This window comes from Sciurus vulgaris (assembly GCF_902686455.1).
Source record: "Sciurus vulgaris genome assembly, chromosome: X".
In the NCBI taxonomy this organism is placed as follows: Eukaryota; Metazoa; Chordata; class Mammalia; order Rodentia; family Sciuridae; genus Sciurus; species Sciurus vulgaris.
In genome coordinates this window covers 32,628,832-32,644,436 of record NC_136471.1, presented here as the reverse complement: position 1 = coordinate 32,644,436, position 15,605 = coordinate 32,628,832, and the positions used below count along the sequence as shown (strand labels likewise).

The window sequence follows — 15,605 nt, the reverse complement described above, 5'->3', positions numbered from 1 at the left end:
CACTCTTTTTCTTTTCCTTTTTTTTTGGACAGGGTCTTACTATGTTGTCCAAGCTGGCCTCAAACTCCTGGGCTCAAGCAAACTTCCTGCCTCAGTCTCCACAGCAGCTGGGACTATAGGTACATGCCACTATGCCCAGCTGCAAACCATTCTTTTATCAACACATTCATCTCCATTTAACCCATGTCCTTCCACCCTATTTACCTAGTGAAATTGCCACACTGAAAGAATATCTCTGCTGCTACATCACTGATGCTGGTTGGAAGCGATCATAAAACCATGGGTCTCGACACCATTATAAATTCATGGCCTCCAACTTCATATGGGCCTCTACAGCAATATGGCAGTCCCTTTCTTGGCCTTGATTGACATCCTTCCATTTTCCTCATTGACATTCTAAACTCTCACCTACAACTCCAAAATTATTCCTGACCCTTTCACTCTCACAAGATGGTTTCACTGCCTACTTTACCAACAAATTCCAGGCCACCAGGTTCACCAGGACCTAAGTTTCCTGCCTCCCTCCCTATCCTCTACAAAGGAACCCACCCTTCCCTGCTTCCTTGTAGTCTCTGAGGATGGAGCATTTCTCTTCTATTTATTGTCCCTGTGCTCTTGATTTTATCCCTTTCAGGCTCTTTGGGATCCTTGGTTCATCTACCAACTCATCGCTTCCTACTGAGTCTTCCCCCTCAACCTATAAACAGGCTTAAGTCTTCCCTTATCTCCAAGAATGACCTTTCTCAACCCAATCCTCCCCAACCACCCATCTCTCTCCAACTCCTCCCCCACGCCATCAAGTTTGTCTTCTGCAACTAGCACAGGTTTTGTCTGGCATACAGTAAGTACTTAATAAATATTTAAGGGGTGAATGGAAATTTCCTGAAAGAACAATCTACTCAATTTTTTGAAATGTCTCATTCACTCTTCAACACTTTGTAAAATGTTTTCTATCCACACCAGCACCCCAGTTAACACATTCAATGGATACCTTCAGTTTTAAATGATGACAATATACAGGTATTCTCTTTATTTTTCCCACCAATGTATATTTCCTTCACTCACTCATTCTAAAACTATAGACCCAATACCCCACTGCTAGCCATTTGGTTCTCTGCAAGACTACAGGACTTAGCTCAGCCTTTCCTGATCACCCGCTCTCCCCTCCCAGCCAACCCAACCCAATAATCCCACCACCAGGCTTGGCCAATGGTGCCCTTTCTGTTCCCACGGTTCCCCTCCACATACCTTTGTTATTGTACAAGCCAGAGTATGCAGAATCTGTGTGCATATTTATCCCCTTCCCTAAGCCTCAAGCTCCTTCACTACAGACTGCCTTAAAATTTCTCACTGTCTCTGGCACCTTACACTATACCTGGCATGTAGCAAACATTTAGTAATTGATAAACTGAACTAGATCCTCCACACCAACTTGGTGACTGAGCCTTGAGGATGTTTTCTCTCAAATCTGCCCCCTCTTCTCTGTCTTCGAAGTTTCTGTTCCTCCTTAAGCCCTCATCATCTCTCCCATTCTCAGGAGGAGTCACCCCTGATCTCCCTGTTTTGCCTCTACACGCTACCTTATCTCTTTTCTCCAGCTCAGACAAGCTTTTTAAATGAACAGTCTACACCCACTTTATCTGCTTCCTTTTTGAAAACTTCATGCTTTTTAATTTATTTTTAATTATGCAAGTGATACATGTATATATTCTCCCTGCCTCGGAGTAATCACTGTTTTCAGTCTGCTGATTATCCTTCCAGACCTTTTCTATGCATATACATACAGAAAAAGAGAGATGCAGCCGGGCGTGGGGGTGCACACTTGCAATTCCAGCAACCCGGGAGGCTGAGGCAGGAGGATCACAAGTTCAAACCCAGCCTCAGCAACTTAGCAAGGTCCTAAGCAACTGAATGAGACCCTATCTTGAAATAAAATATAAAAAGAGCTGGGGATGTGGCTCAGTGGCTAAGCGCCCCTGGGTTCAATCCCTGGTCAAAAAGAAAAAGAGAGATGTGTGGGTTGTTTTATTGGGAAGAGGAGGACAGATTTATGCAAATGGCAGTGTCATTCCACAACTTCTTTTCTTCACATAACAACATGGCCTGGAGCTCTACCCATGTGAGTTTGAAGGGAATCTACCTCATTCTTTTAAACTGCCAAATACCATCTCACAGTTTGGTCAGGCATGATGGTGCATGCCTACAATCCCAGAGACTAGGGAGGCTGAGGCAGGAGGATCGCAAGTTCAAGGCCAGCCTCAACAACTTAGCAAGGTTCTAAGAAACTCAGCAAAACCCTGTCTCAGAATTGAAATATAAAAAGGGCTGGGGTTGTGACTCAGAGGTTAAGTGCCCCTGGGTTCAAACCCCACTACAAAAAAAAAAAAAACAAGTTGATAATCCTATGGTATGACTGAACCACAGTTCATTTGATTGCACTATTGATGAAAATTAGAACTCTTAAGGTTTTTTTTAAACCTGGTAACCAATGCTGCAGTGAACATCCTTTCTGTATGTTCCTAATGAACATGTACAATTGTTCCTCTAGATTGTACACTTCCAAGTGGAGCTGTTGGGTCATAAATTATTCATATTTTTAATATATACTACCAAATTCACCCTCCAAAAATTCTGCATCAATTTACATTCCCACCAACATGAATGAAATTACCTCTTATTAGTGGATATTATACCATCTTTTATTTTTGCAAATCTGATGGATAAAAAAATTCATTGTTTTATTTTGCATTTCCCTAAATCACTGGGGAAATTGAATGAGCATCGTTTCATATGTTGATTGGTCATTTGTATTTCCCTCTGTCAATTACCTGTTTATTTCTCACTGAATTGTAGAAGCTCCTTTACATTTTAGAAAAATTCTTTGTGTTGTTATGTAGGTTGTAAATATTTTTGCCCCATCTCTAGCTTGTTTTTAATTTTGTTTTTGATGTCTTTAGATACATGAAAGTGCTGAGCTGAGTATATAGCTCAGTGATACAGCACTTGCCTAGCATGTGTTAGGCCCTGAGTTCAATACACAATGATCCCAGAGGCTCAGGAGACTGAGGCAGAAGGAACTCAGATCAGCCTCAGCAACTTAGCAAGGCCCTAAGCAACTTAGTGAAACCCTGTCTCAAAATAAAAAGGGCCGGGGACATGGCTCAGTGGTTAAAACATCCCTGGGCTCAATCCCTGGTACCAAAAACATTAATGAGAATTTAAAAATAACTAAAAGTATTTTTAATGAATTTACATTTGTCTTTTCTTCTATGACTTTTGGATTTTGTGTCATGCCTAGAAAAGACTTTTCTATCCACAAAGTTAAAAAAAATATTCTCTGACATCTGACATTTTCTCCTTACTTTTTTTTTTCTCCTTACATTTTTAGAATTTGTTTTTAGTCCAACGGGAATCTATTTTTGTGAATTATGTTTGTGTGAGAGGGTCTCATTTTATTTTTTTCTAAACAGATGACCTATTTTCCCAGCATCGTTTCTTGAATAGTCTGTTCTTTCCCTGCTGACTTACATATACTAAATTTCCATGTAAATATGGATCTGATCTTGGACTCACTTTTCTCTTCTACTCTTTCTTTTTGCTATTCTGATGTCTTTATATCCTTACCTCACTTTCACTCAGCAATCATGGAAACCTAGCTTATACCTACAATTCCCCTGGAATGATTATTCCTACATATACTATCGACCTTCCTATCGCCAAACCTTTCACATTGCCAAAATAAGAACTCTTTGGTTCTTATTTTCCTGGACACCATTTATCATTCTCTCCCATATGCTACATAATACAACTCGCCATCCATTTCCCTATCAGTAAAAATCATGATCATATGTCAGGCACAATGACACAGGCCTGTAATCCCAGCAGCTCAGGAGGCCGAGGCAGCAGGATCTCAAGTTCAAAGCCAGCCTCAGCAAAAGCAAGGCACTTAACAACTCAGCGAGATCCTGTCTCTAAATAAAATACAAAATAGGGCTGAAGATGTGGCTCAGTGATTGAGTGTCCCTGAGTTCAAACCCTGGTACCCTCCCCCCAAAAAAATCATGATCATAGCTGTATGCAATAGCACACACCTATAATCTCAGCAACTTGGGAGGCTGAGAAGAGGATCACAAGTTTGAAGCTGGTCTCAGCAACTCAGGGAGACCCTGTCTCCAAATAAAAAATAAAAAAGGGCTGGGTACGTAGCTTAGTGGGAAAGCACCTCTAGATTCAATCCCCAGTACTACCAAAAAAGATCATGATCATAATAATATCTCTGTTATTAGGTAGCTACTCTGAATCAGGAACTGTTTATTTCTTTTTTTTTTAAATTTTTTAGTTGTCAATGGACCTTTATTTTACTTATTAATTTATATGTGGTGCTGAGAATCAAACCCAGTGCCTTGCACATGCTTGGCAAGCACTCTACCACTGAGCCACAACCCCAGCCCACTGTTTGTATTTCTTATGCACACATGTCAAGAATGCTTCATCATAATCCTCTAAGGTAAGTATTATTATCATCATCCCCACTTTACAGGTGATTTGAAAACTGAGACATAAATTTAAGTATCTTGCTCTAGGTCCTTGGGCAATATGGCAATAAGGGCTTTGAACCCAGATCTGTCTGTCAGCAAGGCCTAATAAGTTCCTAGGTACTCCCTATCCAGCCTGTCTTCTGCAGTCTTCTGCTTGGGTTCCTTTTTCTCCACAATTTTTTGGGGGTACTGGGGATTAAACCTAGGGGCTCTCTATACCACTGAGCTACATCCAAGCCCTTTGGATTATTTTATTTGGAGATAGGGTCTTGCCAAGTTGCCAAAGTTCAAATTTGTGATCCTCCTGCCTCAACCTCCAGAGTAGCTGGAATTATAGGCGTGCACCACTGTGTGTGGCTCCAGCATTCTTTAAATGGTAGTTTTCCAAGGATCCAGTCCTAGTTGCTGTTCTTGCCATCTTAAGCATGTGCCCTGGATAAAGCAGGGCATTCTGATGTGCTGATTCAATGTAGCTACACTGACATCTCTGTGCTAAAATGGTCCTAATGGTATGTAGAAAACACTGTTTTTTTTATTACAAATCCCTGTAATTTTGTTTTTACCCTGCTTCCCCAATTTCAGGGAAGATTTTCATTTCTACTTATTTGAGTTTGTATAGTTAGATTTTTATGAGTACGTATCACACTTATAATCAGGAAAAATAAGAAAAAAATGTTTAAAACTATGATGGAAAAAAAATATATGATGGAAGGAGATTAGCCTCTAAGGGACAGTATCCATTCAGCCCTTCCAAGCCATCATTATCAAGGCATTGTCCACTGTTAGATACATATAACTGAAAGAACTGTGAGAAATTTAATTGAGCTGGGCGAGGTGGCGCATGCATGTAATTCCAGCAATTCCGGAGGCTGAGGCAGGAGGATCACAAGTTCAAAGGCTGTCTCAGGAACTTAACGAGGTCCTATCTCAAAATAAAAAATAAAATGGGCTGAGGATGTAGGTCAGAGTTGAGTACCCCTGAACAAAACAAAAAGGAAGGGAGAGAGAGAGACAGAGAGAGAGAGGAAGGAAGGAAGGAAGTTTAATTAAGGAGTTCCTGAAAAAAATCTGCCCTGAGATTAAGCACTCAGATTGTGATCCAAATATTCCCTTTCCCTCTGGATCTAATTTATTCTCAACCATACAAGATTAGCACAATAAACAAGCCTGTAAAAAACAGAAGTGTCCTTTTAAAATTTTAAATGAAAAACAGAATTCACTCCAATTTTTAAGAAACCACATCTATTTGTTCATTGTAAGGACTGGAGTATGGCTGTTGTAGCTTTAAGGGAGAAATAGAATTTGAGATACAGTTCATCTAAGAAACAAGAGAATCCTCAACAAATGAGCAGACACTACTCAAAATGATGAATGGTCTCTTCTGAGATGAGCACATGTGATAGCCACATGACTTCGGGTTAAAAGCAGATGGTGCCAACCCATACCCTCTACCTGACCCTAGCCCTCATCACTGAATGTCGCCCCACCCCTCACGCACACACATTCTCGAACCCCTCATTCTCTCCAGGCTCTTCTGCCTCTCCTGTTTTGACCCTTTCAGGGTCTTTTCATTCATCCACAAAACTTAGCCTCCTAGGGTTTTTTATCTTTAGCCCAGCGTCCTTCTTGCTCCACTCTGATTCCTGGGCATTCTTACACATGTCCACTCTTGGAACATAAAATGTATCCCCTGATAATCCAAATCTATATTTCCAGCCTAGACCTTCTTTGGGCCTCCAACTCTGTATACTGCTAACACTGAAGGCCATCATGTATCTTGAGATTCCACAAAAAGGTTAAACTTAACATGTCTAAAACAGCTATAGCTAATTATCTTAAAATCTGGTTCTGTTATCTTCTCTACCTTATGAAGACCACCACCATTTATCTAGTCTCCAAAGGCAGAAATTCAGGCCTCATTCTAGATTCTTCTTTTCCCTTCACAACCCCACATCGAGTCTCTACCAAGTTCCTTCAATTTTACCTACACAATGTTTATCAAATCTTTCTCCTGTTCCCCACCTCAGCAACTATCTTCCCTTTTGCCTCAATCTCATTGGTCTAACAGTCCCCTAATATTTCTCATATTATCCCAAATGACTTTTTTCAAAGGCCCATCAGGCTATATCATTCTACCTCTTTTTTTTTTTTTTTTGGCAGGGGGGGGTACTAGGAATTTAACCAGGGACACTTAACCACTGAGCCACATCCCCAGACAGTTTTTATTTTTTATTTTGAGACAGGGTCTCACTGAGTTGAGTAGGGCCTTGCTAAATTGCTGAGCCAACTTTGAACTCACGATCCTCCTGCCTCAGCCTCCTGAGCCACTAGGACTATAAGCATGAACCACCACACACAGCTCATTCTACTACTTAAAATCTTTCAATGGCTAGGCATGGTGGTACATGTCTGTAATCCCAGCGGCTCAGGAGGCTGAGGCAGGAGGATCATGAGTTCAAAGCCAGTCTCAGCACTAAGCACCTCAGTGAGACCCCGTCTCTAAATAAAATACAAAATAGGGCTGGGGGTGTGGTTCAGTGGTTGAATGCTCCCGAGTTCAATCCCCATACCAAAAAAAAAAAAAACAACTTTCAATGGAGACTGGGGTTGTGGCTCAGTGGTAGATCGCTTGCCTAGCACTGGGTTTGATCCTCAACATCACATAAAAATGAATAAATAGTGGGCTGGGGATATAGCTCAATTAGTAGAGTGCTTGCTTCACATGCACAAGGCCCTGAGTTCAACCCCCAGCACCACCAAAAATAAATAAATGTACTGCGTCCATCTACAACTAAAAATATATTTTTTAAAATTTATTCCTTCTAACTATAATTGTACACCCTTTGACCAATCTTTCCTATCACTCCCTTCTCTTCGTCTTCCCCATCATTTGGTAACTACTCTTAAACTCTACAACTTTGTGAGATCAGCTTCCGTAGATTCTCACAAGAGTGAGATCATGTGGAATTTAGCTTTCTGCCCCTAACTTATTTCACTTAACATAAAGTCCTCTAGTTCCATTCATTTTGCTACAAATGACAGGACTTATTCTTTTAATGCATGAATAGTGTTCTACTGTGTATATATTCTACATTTTCCTTATCCAGTCAACCACTGGTAGATACTTAGTTTGGTTCCATATCTTGGCTGTTGTTAATAATGCAGCAATGAACCTGAGAGCAGTTAGCTCTTTGACATACTGATTTCCATTCCTTTGGATATATACCCAGAGGTGAGATTGCTGGATCATATGGTAGTTCCATTTTTAATTTTTTGAGGAACCTCCGTACAGTTTCCCTTGAATTTCACATTTGTGTTGACTCCAGGAGAAACAAAGGAAGTACCACAACACATGGAACAAATGCAAGATTTCAGTGAAGAAAAAATGCCAGTCTCAGGCACCAGAAAAATCACTGTACTGCACCACACACACAAACACACACACACACACACACACACACACACACACACACTCAAACACATCCTGTTCTCCCAGAAATTAAGCATTTTTCAAAAAATAAAAATAAAAATGATTTCAAATCAAACTTATCTGGATCTATTCTAGTTCCTAAGGATTTAAGCTACACAAGGAAGAATTGAAGAAAATAAAAATAGTAGCTAACATAAAAAAAAAAAAACCTTTCAATGTACCCTCTATAATTCCCTCTGGGGTCTGACTCCCACTTTCCTTTTCAGGCTCACTTCTACTTTTCCCCTAGTTCACTTCAAACTGATGGCCCAGAGGCAGACCCAGGGCTTGCAGGGCTCTAGCTTATACAATTCAAAGAGCCCTCCAAAAAAAGAATGCTACCCTATGAGTAAAAATTACTTACACAGCCCTGGAAGGGGCCTGTGATGTGAGGACCCTGAAGCTTAAGCTTCACTAGCTTCACAGTAACTTTGCCTCTTGTCTAGCCAAACAGAGCAAGCTGCAGTTCCCCAGAATATACCAGAATCCTCTGCATCACTTTACCTTTGCACAAAGTTACCTCTTCCTGGAATGCCCTCTCCTCCAACACTTATTTATCTGGCAAAGCAGTTTCTCCTTCAAGAGACAGTACAGGAAGTACATCCTCTGCTGCCTGACCTTCTCACATGGAATTGACTGTTCTCACCTTTTTGGTCTCATTTAAACTTGTCCTTTACCTCTCTGTACCCTGTCCTTTACGGAAGATACCATTCTCTATGGAAATTATTTGCTTAAAACCAGTCTTGCCTGTGTGTGCTTCAAGGGCAGAGACAAAGTTATTCCTTTTTAGATTGTCAGAGCCCAGCAGTGCCTGGCACAAGGTAGGAGCTCCATAAGTGTTTGCTAAATGACATCAAGACCTCTACCCCATACACTGGGAAAACATCCTTCCTTCGGCAAAGTGTATGGAGTGGAACAGTTACTATAGACAGGGACCATGGACAGGGGCAGTGCTTGTGAGGGGCCTGCCACCTGCCCACTCCATTCTGAAAGAACAGACTGAGCCCCAGTATCTACGTTTTCTCCAAGACCCCCAAGGAAAGTTCCTCCCTGTGTCCCCCCACCAACCTTCCCACCCTACTCACTGCCTTCCTTACCTGTCCTCCTTGTTGATCTGGTCCCCAAAGCCCACTGTGCTAACAATTGTGAGCTTTAGCCCCACGTTGCTCTCTTGGAGGTCATAGGTATTGGACCGGAGCTGGACACCAGGTTGAGTGTGGGTGGCTGGCTCCCCCTCGAACTTGGTATTGAACAGAGTATCCATGAGGGTGGACTTGCCCAAACCTGTCTCTCCTGAAAATTGAAAGGATAAATTAGGGTCCATTCACACAATAACTATGCAGATGTCCACTTATTAACATGGGGAAATAAACATGATGCAATACTAAGTGAATAATAAATAGAAGTACATGGACCATATGATCTCAGTTAAATGAAAAAGACCTAAAGGAATGCACCACAAACCAACAGTAGTAATTTCACAATAGTGGAATTGGGAGAATTTTCTATTTTTTTTTTCTGTTATTGAAATTTTTACTTGAAATTTTTATCTTGAGTATGCATTGCTTTTATAGTCAGAAAAAAGCAATTTATCCCTAGAAAAAAACTGGAAAGAAATACAATAGACTCTTACCAATGGTTTTCTCTGGGTGGTGGGATTGTGTGTGGTTTTCATTTCTTTATGTTTTTCTAGATTTTATAGGTTTTTTAAGTTGAACATGTATATATTTTTTCTTCTGATATTGGGGATTGAACCCAGGGCATTCTACCACAGAACTATACCTCTAGCCCTTTTATTTTTAATTTTGAGACAAAGTCTTACTAAATTGCCCAGGCTGGTCTCAAACTGACAATCCTCCTGTCTCAGCCTCCCAAATTGTTGGATTACAGGCATGCAACAGACCTCCCAGCTATTGGTTTGTTTGTTTGTTTGTTTGTTTGTTTGTTTGTTTGTTTTTGGTGGGGTATTAGGAATTGAACTCAGGGGCACTTAACCACTGAGCCACATCCCTGGCCTTATTTTGTATTTTATTTAGAGACAAGGTCTCACTGAGTTGCTTGGTGCCTCACTTTTGCTGAGGCTGGCTTTGAACTTGCCATCCTCCTGTCTCAGCCTCCTGAGCCACTGGGGCAGCTATTGTTTTTATAATAAAAACTAAAAAGCTATTTTAATTTTTTTAAAAAAGGGGACACAATCCCTTGTCAAACAAATATCCTCCCCTCCCAGACTCTGCCTCATCTCCCTGAGAGGTCCAGAGCTCTGTGGGTGTCCTGGTTGGGGAGACTGTATGGATCCTCAGCTTTACCATCCTCCCAGCCAGGTTGAGATTTCAATAAGACCATTTTTAGCTAATGGAGAGGGAACTTAATAGGCCACAAATTATGATTCTCCTTATATATCAAATAAACCAGCCACTTGTTTGTTTAACTAACAGGCTGTGGGATACTAATAAATTAAACCATTGGAATTCCAAAAGTCTTGAATTTTAAGGGAGATGAAGCAGGGAAAGGCTGTGGCAGACTGGCAAAGGTTTGGGAAGGATATTCCTAGGATACCAGGGGATATCAAGCCGCTACCTCAAGCCAAGACATCTTTAGGGAATGAGACATCACAAGAAGCCATAAGCTGTGGGGGAAGTTGGTGAAATGGGGTTTAGGCAAGAATCTGACATGAAACCACAAGCAGGGTTAGGCACTAAAACCACTCATAATCTCCATGGATCCAGACTATATTTTGCCCCCCACCTCACTCCAAGCACTTCAGGAAAACCAGGAATAAAAGCCAGTAGTTAATTATCTGAAGTGCCCTTTGAACACCTAAGACTACCGTACTATTTTGCTAAAATCACCCCACTTCTTCCCACCTACCTCCCCAAGCTGGGGGCGGGAGAGGGTAAGCTCTGACTTCTCTTCACAGTCTGAAGTGAGTTTGTACTGGGCACATCCTGGCCTGGCAGATCTCCCTTTGGGACCAATAGCACACATTTGCAAGGCAGTCTAGGGCTTGGGTTAGAGTTGCATGATTGGAAACGAAAATGCTCCATCTCCTCTCCACCCTCTGGATGTGTCTAGCTTTGCATCTTCCAAGCCTCTTTTATCCTGAATAATGAGCTATGAATGCAGGAGGTGCTTTTAAAAGTGTCTATGACCAGAGCTTTCTATGGGGATGGGGGGAGAAAGAGAGAACGAGAACATTCAATTCAGCCTGGTTATCGGATCCCCAGCCCAACTTCATAGCCAGGTCTGACTAACATGGTGGATTGCCAGAAAGGCAGAAAAAGTTGCTCATACAGATCATGTCTCCAGCCAGGGTCTGCTATACCCATTAGCAGCAAAGACTCTCCAAAAAGAGGCCTTTTCTTCCCCTCCCTTATAGGAACAGGTTAGTTTGGAGGCCCCAAGAAAAATTTGGTGAGGTGGGGTCTTTGCTAATAGGAGGCAGCAGAATTGGGCAAGCAGCAGAAAATATCACTTCCACCCTGCCCAACTTAGGGATGTAGCTCAACTGGAAATGGGGCCCGCACCTCTGAGGTGGGAACACAAGGGTGGCTTCCTCACTCTACTTCCCTCCCCTCTGGGGACTGAGGTTTGAGGTACATTTGAGCCCATCCTTGTACCCGCCTAATGAATTTTCCACGTCCACCCCCCCCCCACCCCTTCTTCTGTCCCATGAGCTCCTTGCCGAATCCTCTGCAGCTCCTAGACAGTGATAGGTCCAGTCTCCCTAGCATCCACGGTGGGCTGGCTGGCTCCCCAATCCCAAGAATTCTCAAAGAGAATCTTCCTGTACTCACAAGAGTCCCTACGCCTGGCCTCACACAGAAGGCCTCAGGAGCAGCACTGCACAGTGAGGGACCCACCCTGTTTGCACAGCTGGAGAAATGGAGGCCAGGCAGGGCAGAGCAGGGCAGGGCAGGCAGCAGGGAGGATCCGCAGGGGAAATGACCACCCAGATGCCTGCCAGCACAGAAGGGTTGCGAAAATTAGATGCTAAATAATGAAGGTCTGGAAGAAAAGAACTCATGGGTGTCTAGGGAATCACAATAAATTCTGTATGAGAAAAGGGCAGAAAAATCAAGCCAGCTCTCTCTGTGACTATCAGGTGCTCTCTTCCAGGTCACCAGCAGAGCCTGGGGGTAGAGGGAGACTCTCCCTTAATGGCTGGCACAGACCCAGGCTGAGCCTAGGATACTGTCCCCTCCCATGGCAGCCCTGGGATCAGTATTGCCGGCAGGGTGGGGGTGGCTAACTGGGATCAGGTCAGCAGATTCCACGCCCCTGCAGGAAGATGAGAATTTGGCAATTAGCTTCCAGCAGGAAACCTGAGGAGTCCCGAGGGGTCCATTGCCCCCTCCTTTCCCAGCCCTCCCAGAACATCTCACAGTAGACTGTAGGGTTTATTAACCAATTTTAACTCCTGCTCCATCATCCAAGAGGATTTTGTCTCACATTGCTTAATGTAGATAGTGTGGTGGAAACAACAGCTTTTTAAATGAATTAACTTAAAGCGTGTAATATGAAACATGCTTTTTCAAACTATATTCCCTGGGACAGTGTGATGTTGACCTCCCCATCCTGGGTTAAAAACCACAGTGATAAAGAAAAGTTTAGCCCCTTTCCTCAGTTGCTGTTAATATCTGCACCCTCTGGCACCTTGTGCAATTAAGTCCTTGCAAGTTATGAAATGAAAGGTCCCAGCCAGGTTATCACCAAATTGCCATGTGACCTGAGCTGGCTCAGCCCTTTCCTCTCTCTGGGTCCCAGGCTCCTTTCCTATGAAAGGAGAAGTTTGGAGTGACAATAATAGCTATTGTTTATGGCGCACTTAAGTCTGTGTCAGGCACTACTGTAAGTAAATACATATATTTTCTTTTTTGCATTGCTCAAGACTCTATCCTGAGCCTCAAACATGCAAGGCCAGAGCTCTGCCACTGGGCTATGTCCCCAGCTTCCATATATTTTCTTATTTATTCCTCACAAGTCTATAAGGTAGACAGTTTATTTTTGCAGTGCTGGGGATCAAACTCAGGGCTTCTTGCACGCTAGGCAAGTGCTCTACCATTGAGCTACATCTCCAGCCGTGAGCTACTACAACTTATCCTCAAGCCACTCACAGCTACAGTTTCTCAGCCCCTTTGCATCTTATTTTCCTATACAATGTGGAGGAATTAAACAGTCCAAGGTCACAAACTAAAAAGTAGCAGAGCCACAATATGCATCCAGGCAGACTGACACTGGAACTTTTAACCAATATGCTTTTAACCAATATGCTCTAGTGAGGCCCATAGGCATAATATGTTTGTTCATTTAGTCATTCAACAAGTATTTTTAAAGCCTCTAATAGGAGCCAGGCACAGTTATACAGCAATGAACAAGATAACCACAATCCCTGCTGTAATGGAGCTGAAGTCGCTTCCAGCTCTGAATGTTGGGCTAAACCAAGAGAAATGTCTCTGGGTTCAACAGGGAGGTGTCCAAAAGGAAATGCTCCAGGAACTCCAGTTGGCCGGGGGAGCCTATGAACAGGGACAAGGCCATGCCTGACTTTGTGACCTTGCCCTTTTTTCCTTCCTGATCTTGTAGAGGCCTGGCACACTGTGGTGTGCTGAAGCCAGCTCGTCTGGCTTCCTGCATCTTTTCCCAGACCCACATGCAGTGATGTCATGTTGGTAGCTTAAAATCAGGTATGCTGGGAGTAATGACACCGAAGACGTCAGCAGATGCTACAAACCACAGCATGTTTTTCCCTGTGATAACCTGTTAGATGATCATTGCCAGGCGTGATGGCGCACACCTGTAATCCCAACAACTTGGGAGACTGAGGCAGGAGGATCGTGAGTTCAAAGCCAGTCTCAGCGACTTAGCAACTTAAGCAACTCAAGAGAGATTGTCTCTAAATAAAATATTAAAAAGGACTGGGGATATGGCTCAGTGCTTAAGTGACCCTGGGCTCAATCCCCCATACCAGAGGAGGAGGAGGAGGAGATCATTGCTGGGTTGGGGATGTAGAGTGTTAGGATGTTAACTGGGTTCAATCCCCAGCATTGCAAAAAAAAAAAAAAAAAAAAAATGTTGACCACTGCAGGCAGCCTGTCACTGACAGGTGAGCAGTTGTCTTTCCCGGAATCACAGGGACAAAACAATTGGCCCCTGAACTTGGTAGAATGCTAGCTGCTCTTTCCCTCCTCCCATAGCAAGGGAGAATTCTGCTTCTCTTGTGTGTTTTTTTCCAAATCCAGCAGAGCCCAGTTGAGCCTGGAATCCTGAGCAGCTTCAAAGTAAATATTATCTTTATGACCTTTTGTGTTCCTCGCAGCCATTACTGTTGCTGGCTCATTTGGATGGATGAATCTCTTTGGGGCCCTTTCCCAGCAGGGCAAAGCAATGAGCCCCAGAACATTCGTATTGCTGGCTCTAGTGGTTCTTCTAAGGCCTTTGTACTCAATCTGCAATCATGGGATCCTCAAGATTTCCAAAGCCAAGGGACTTGTATATAATTTTTGGTAGGGGGAAGGGAACTTCACCCCACTAAGTAATTATTGTCAACTCCAGCAAATCTATTGGAGAGGAGTCAGAATATGTTCATGTCCATGTGTCTAGCCAAAAATAATAACAATTGTGGGAGCCATTTATTGGTACCCTTACATATAAATTAGGCTCTGGATTTATAAAAATTCCCTCTCAATCCCAACATACACACATGCACATTCAGACACATATGCACATATGTATGGAAGATAGCCACTCTGCTGGGTGTAGGCCTACAGTCAAAGTTCAGTACCAAAGCAAATGATAATATGAAAAATATCCTAGGTCTCAGTTGATAAGCAAAGGTAGCACTATTGTAATTTTATCCTGAAAATGTCCTATCAGAAAAGAAAGGAAAATGGTTTAGGGAACATGTTCTATGAATTGTTTTATAACAGTCATTAAAGAAGTAAACCCAACAGTCACCCACAAGCAAGAGGAAAGATCACCTTCAACAGCCAAGCTATGGACTCTTCGCCAAGTCAGTAGCAGGACTCAGCACTATGGCTGGTTGAGAGACTGCAGCCTCAGAGTCACTCTAAGCTGCTTGTGACCTTGGCCCCAATTGTGGGCTCTCTGAGCAATGACAGGGTCACAAGCACAGCAAGAGAGTAAGATGCAGGAGTCATAGGCTTTTTTGGATCCGGGATGGGGAATGAAATTAACCGAATCCAGGCACCTGCAGGTCTAACAGGAAATACTGGGGCAGCCATATCCTGAGACTTGACAAGTAGGGACTGAAGAGAAGGTGTGACTCCTTACAGGTGAGAGGGTACTCTTTCCCACCCTTCCCCTCTTGAAGGGACCATCCCGGCACTGGAGTGATTCCATCCCAGCAGGCACATACTGAAGCAGTTGGAACTGTCCGACGGCTGGATGGGAAACAAAAGACAGGGGTGTACCATTTCTCCCACTCACTTTGTCTTGAGCTTGGCTCTTCCTCTGAGCCCCAAGGGAGCTGTGATCCACATGTCAAATTTCCCTACACTTCTGCCACCAAAAAGCCATTCTGATTCACATGGCCTCCCTCCCAAGGCTTTACTAGACCACCCAGCAGCTTGGTTGAAAGG

At 43.0% G+C, this 15,605-nt stretch overlaps 1 protein-coding gene across 8 annotated transcripts in view; it reads right to left on the bottom strand.

Annotated features, from left to right (window-relative positions):
* Positions 1–15,605, bottom strand: part of SEPTIN6 (septin 6) — a 72,573-nt gene that overhangs the window by 40,217 nt on the left and 16,751 nt on the right. For all 8 annotated transcript variants that reach the window (XM_079123391.1, XM_079123396.1, XM_079123389.1 and 5 more), the window contains one exon: positions 9,105–9,300. In XM_079123391.1, coding sequence (XP_078979517.1) covers positions 9,105–9,300 — 196 coding nt within the window. The remainder of the gene's footprint in view (positions 1–9,104; positions 9,301–15,605) is intronic.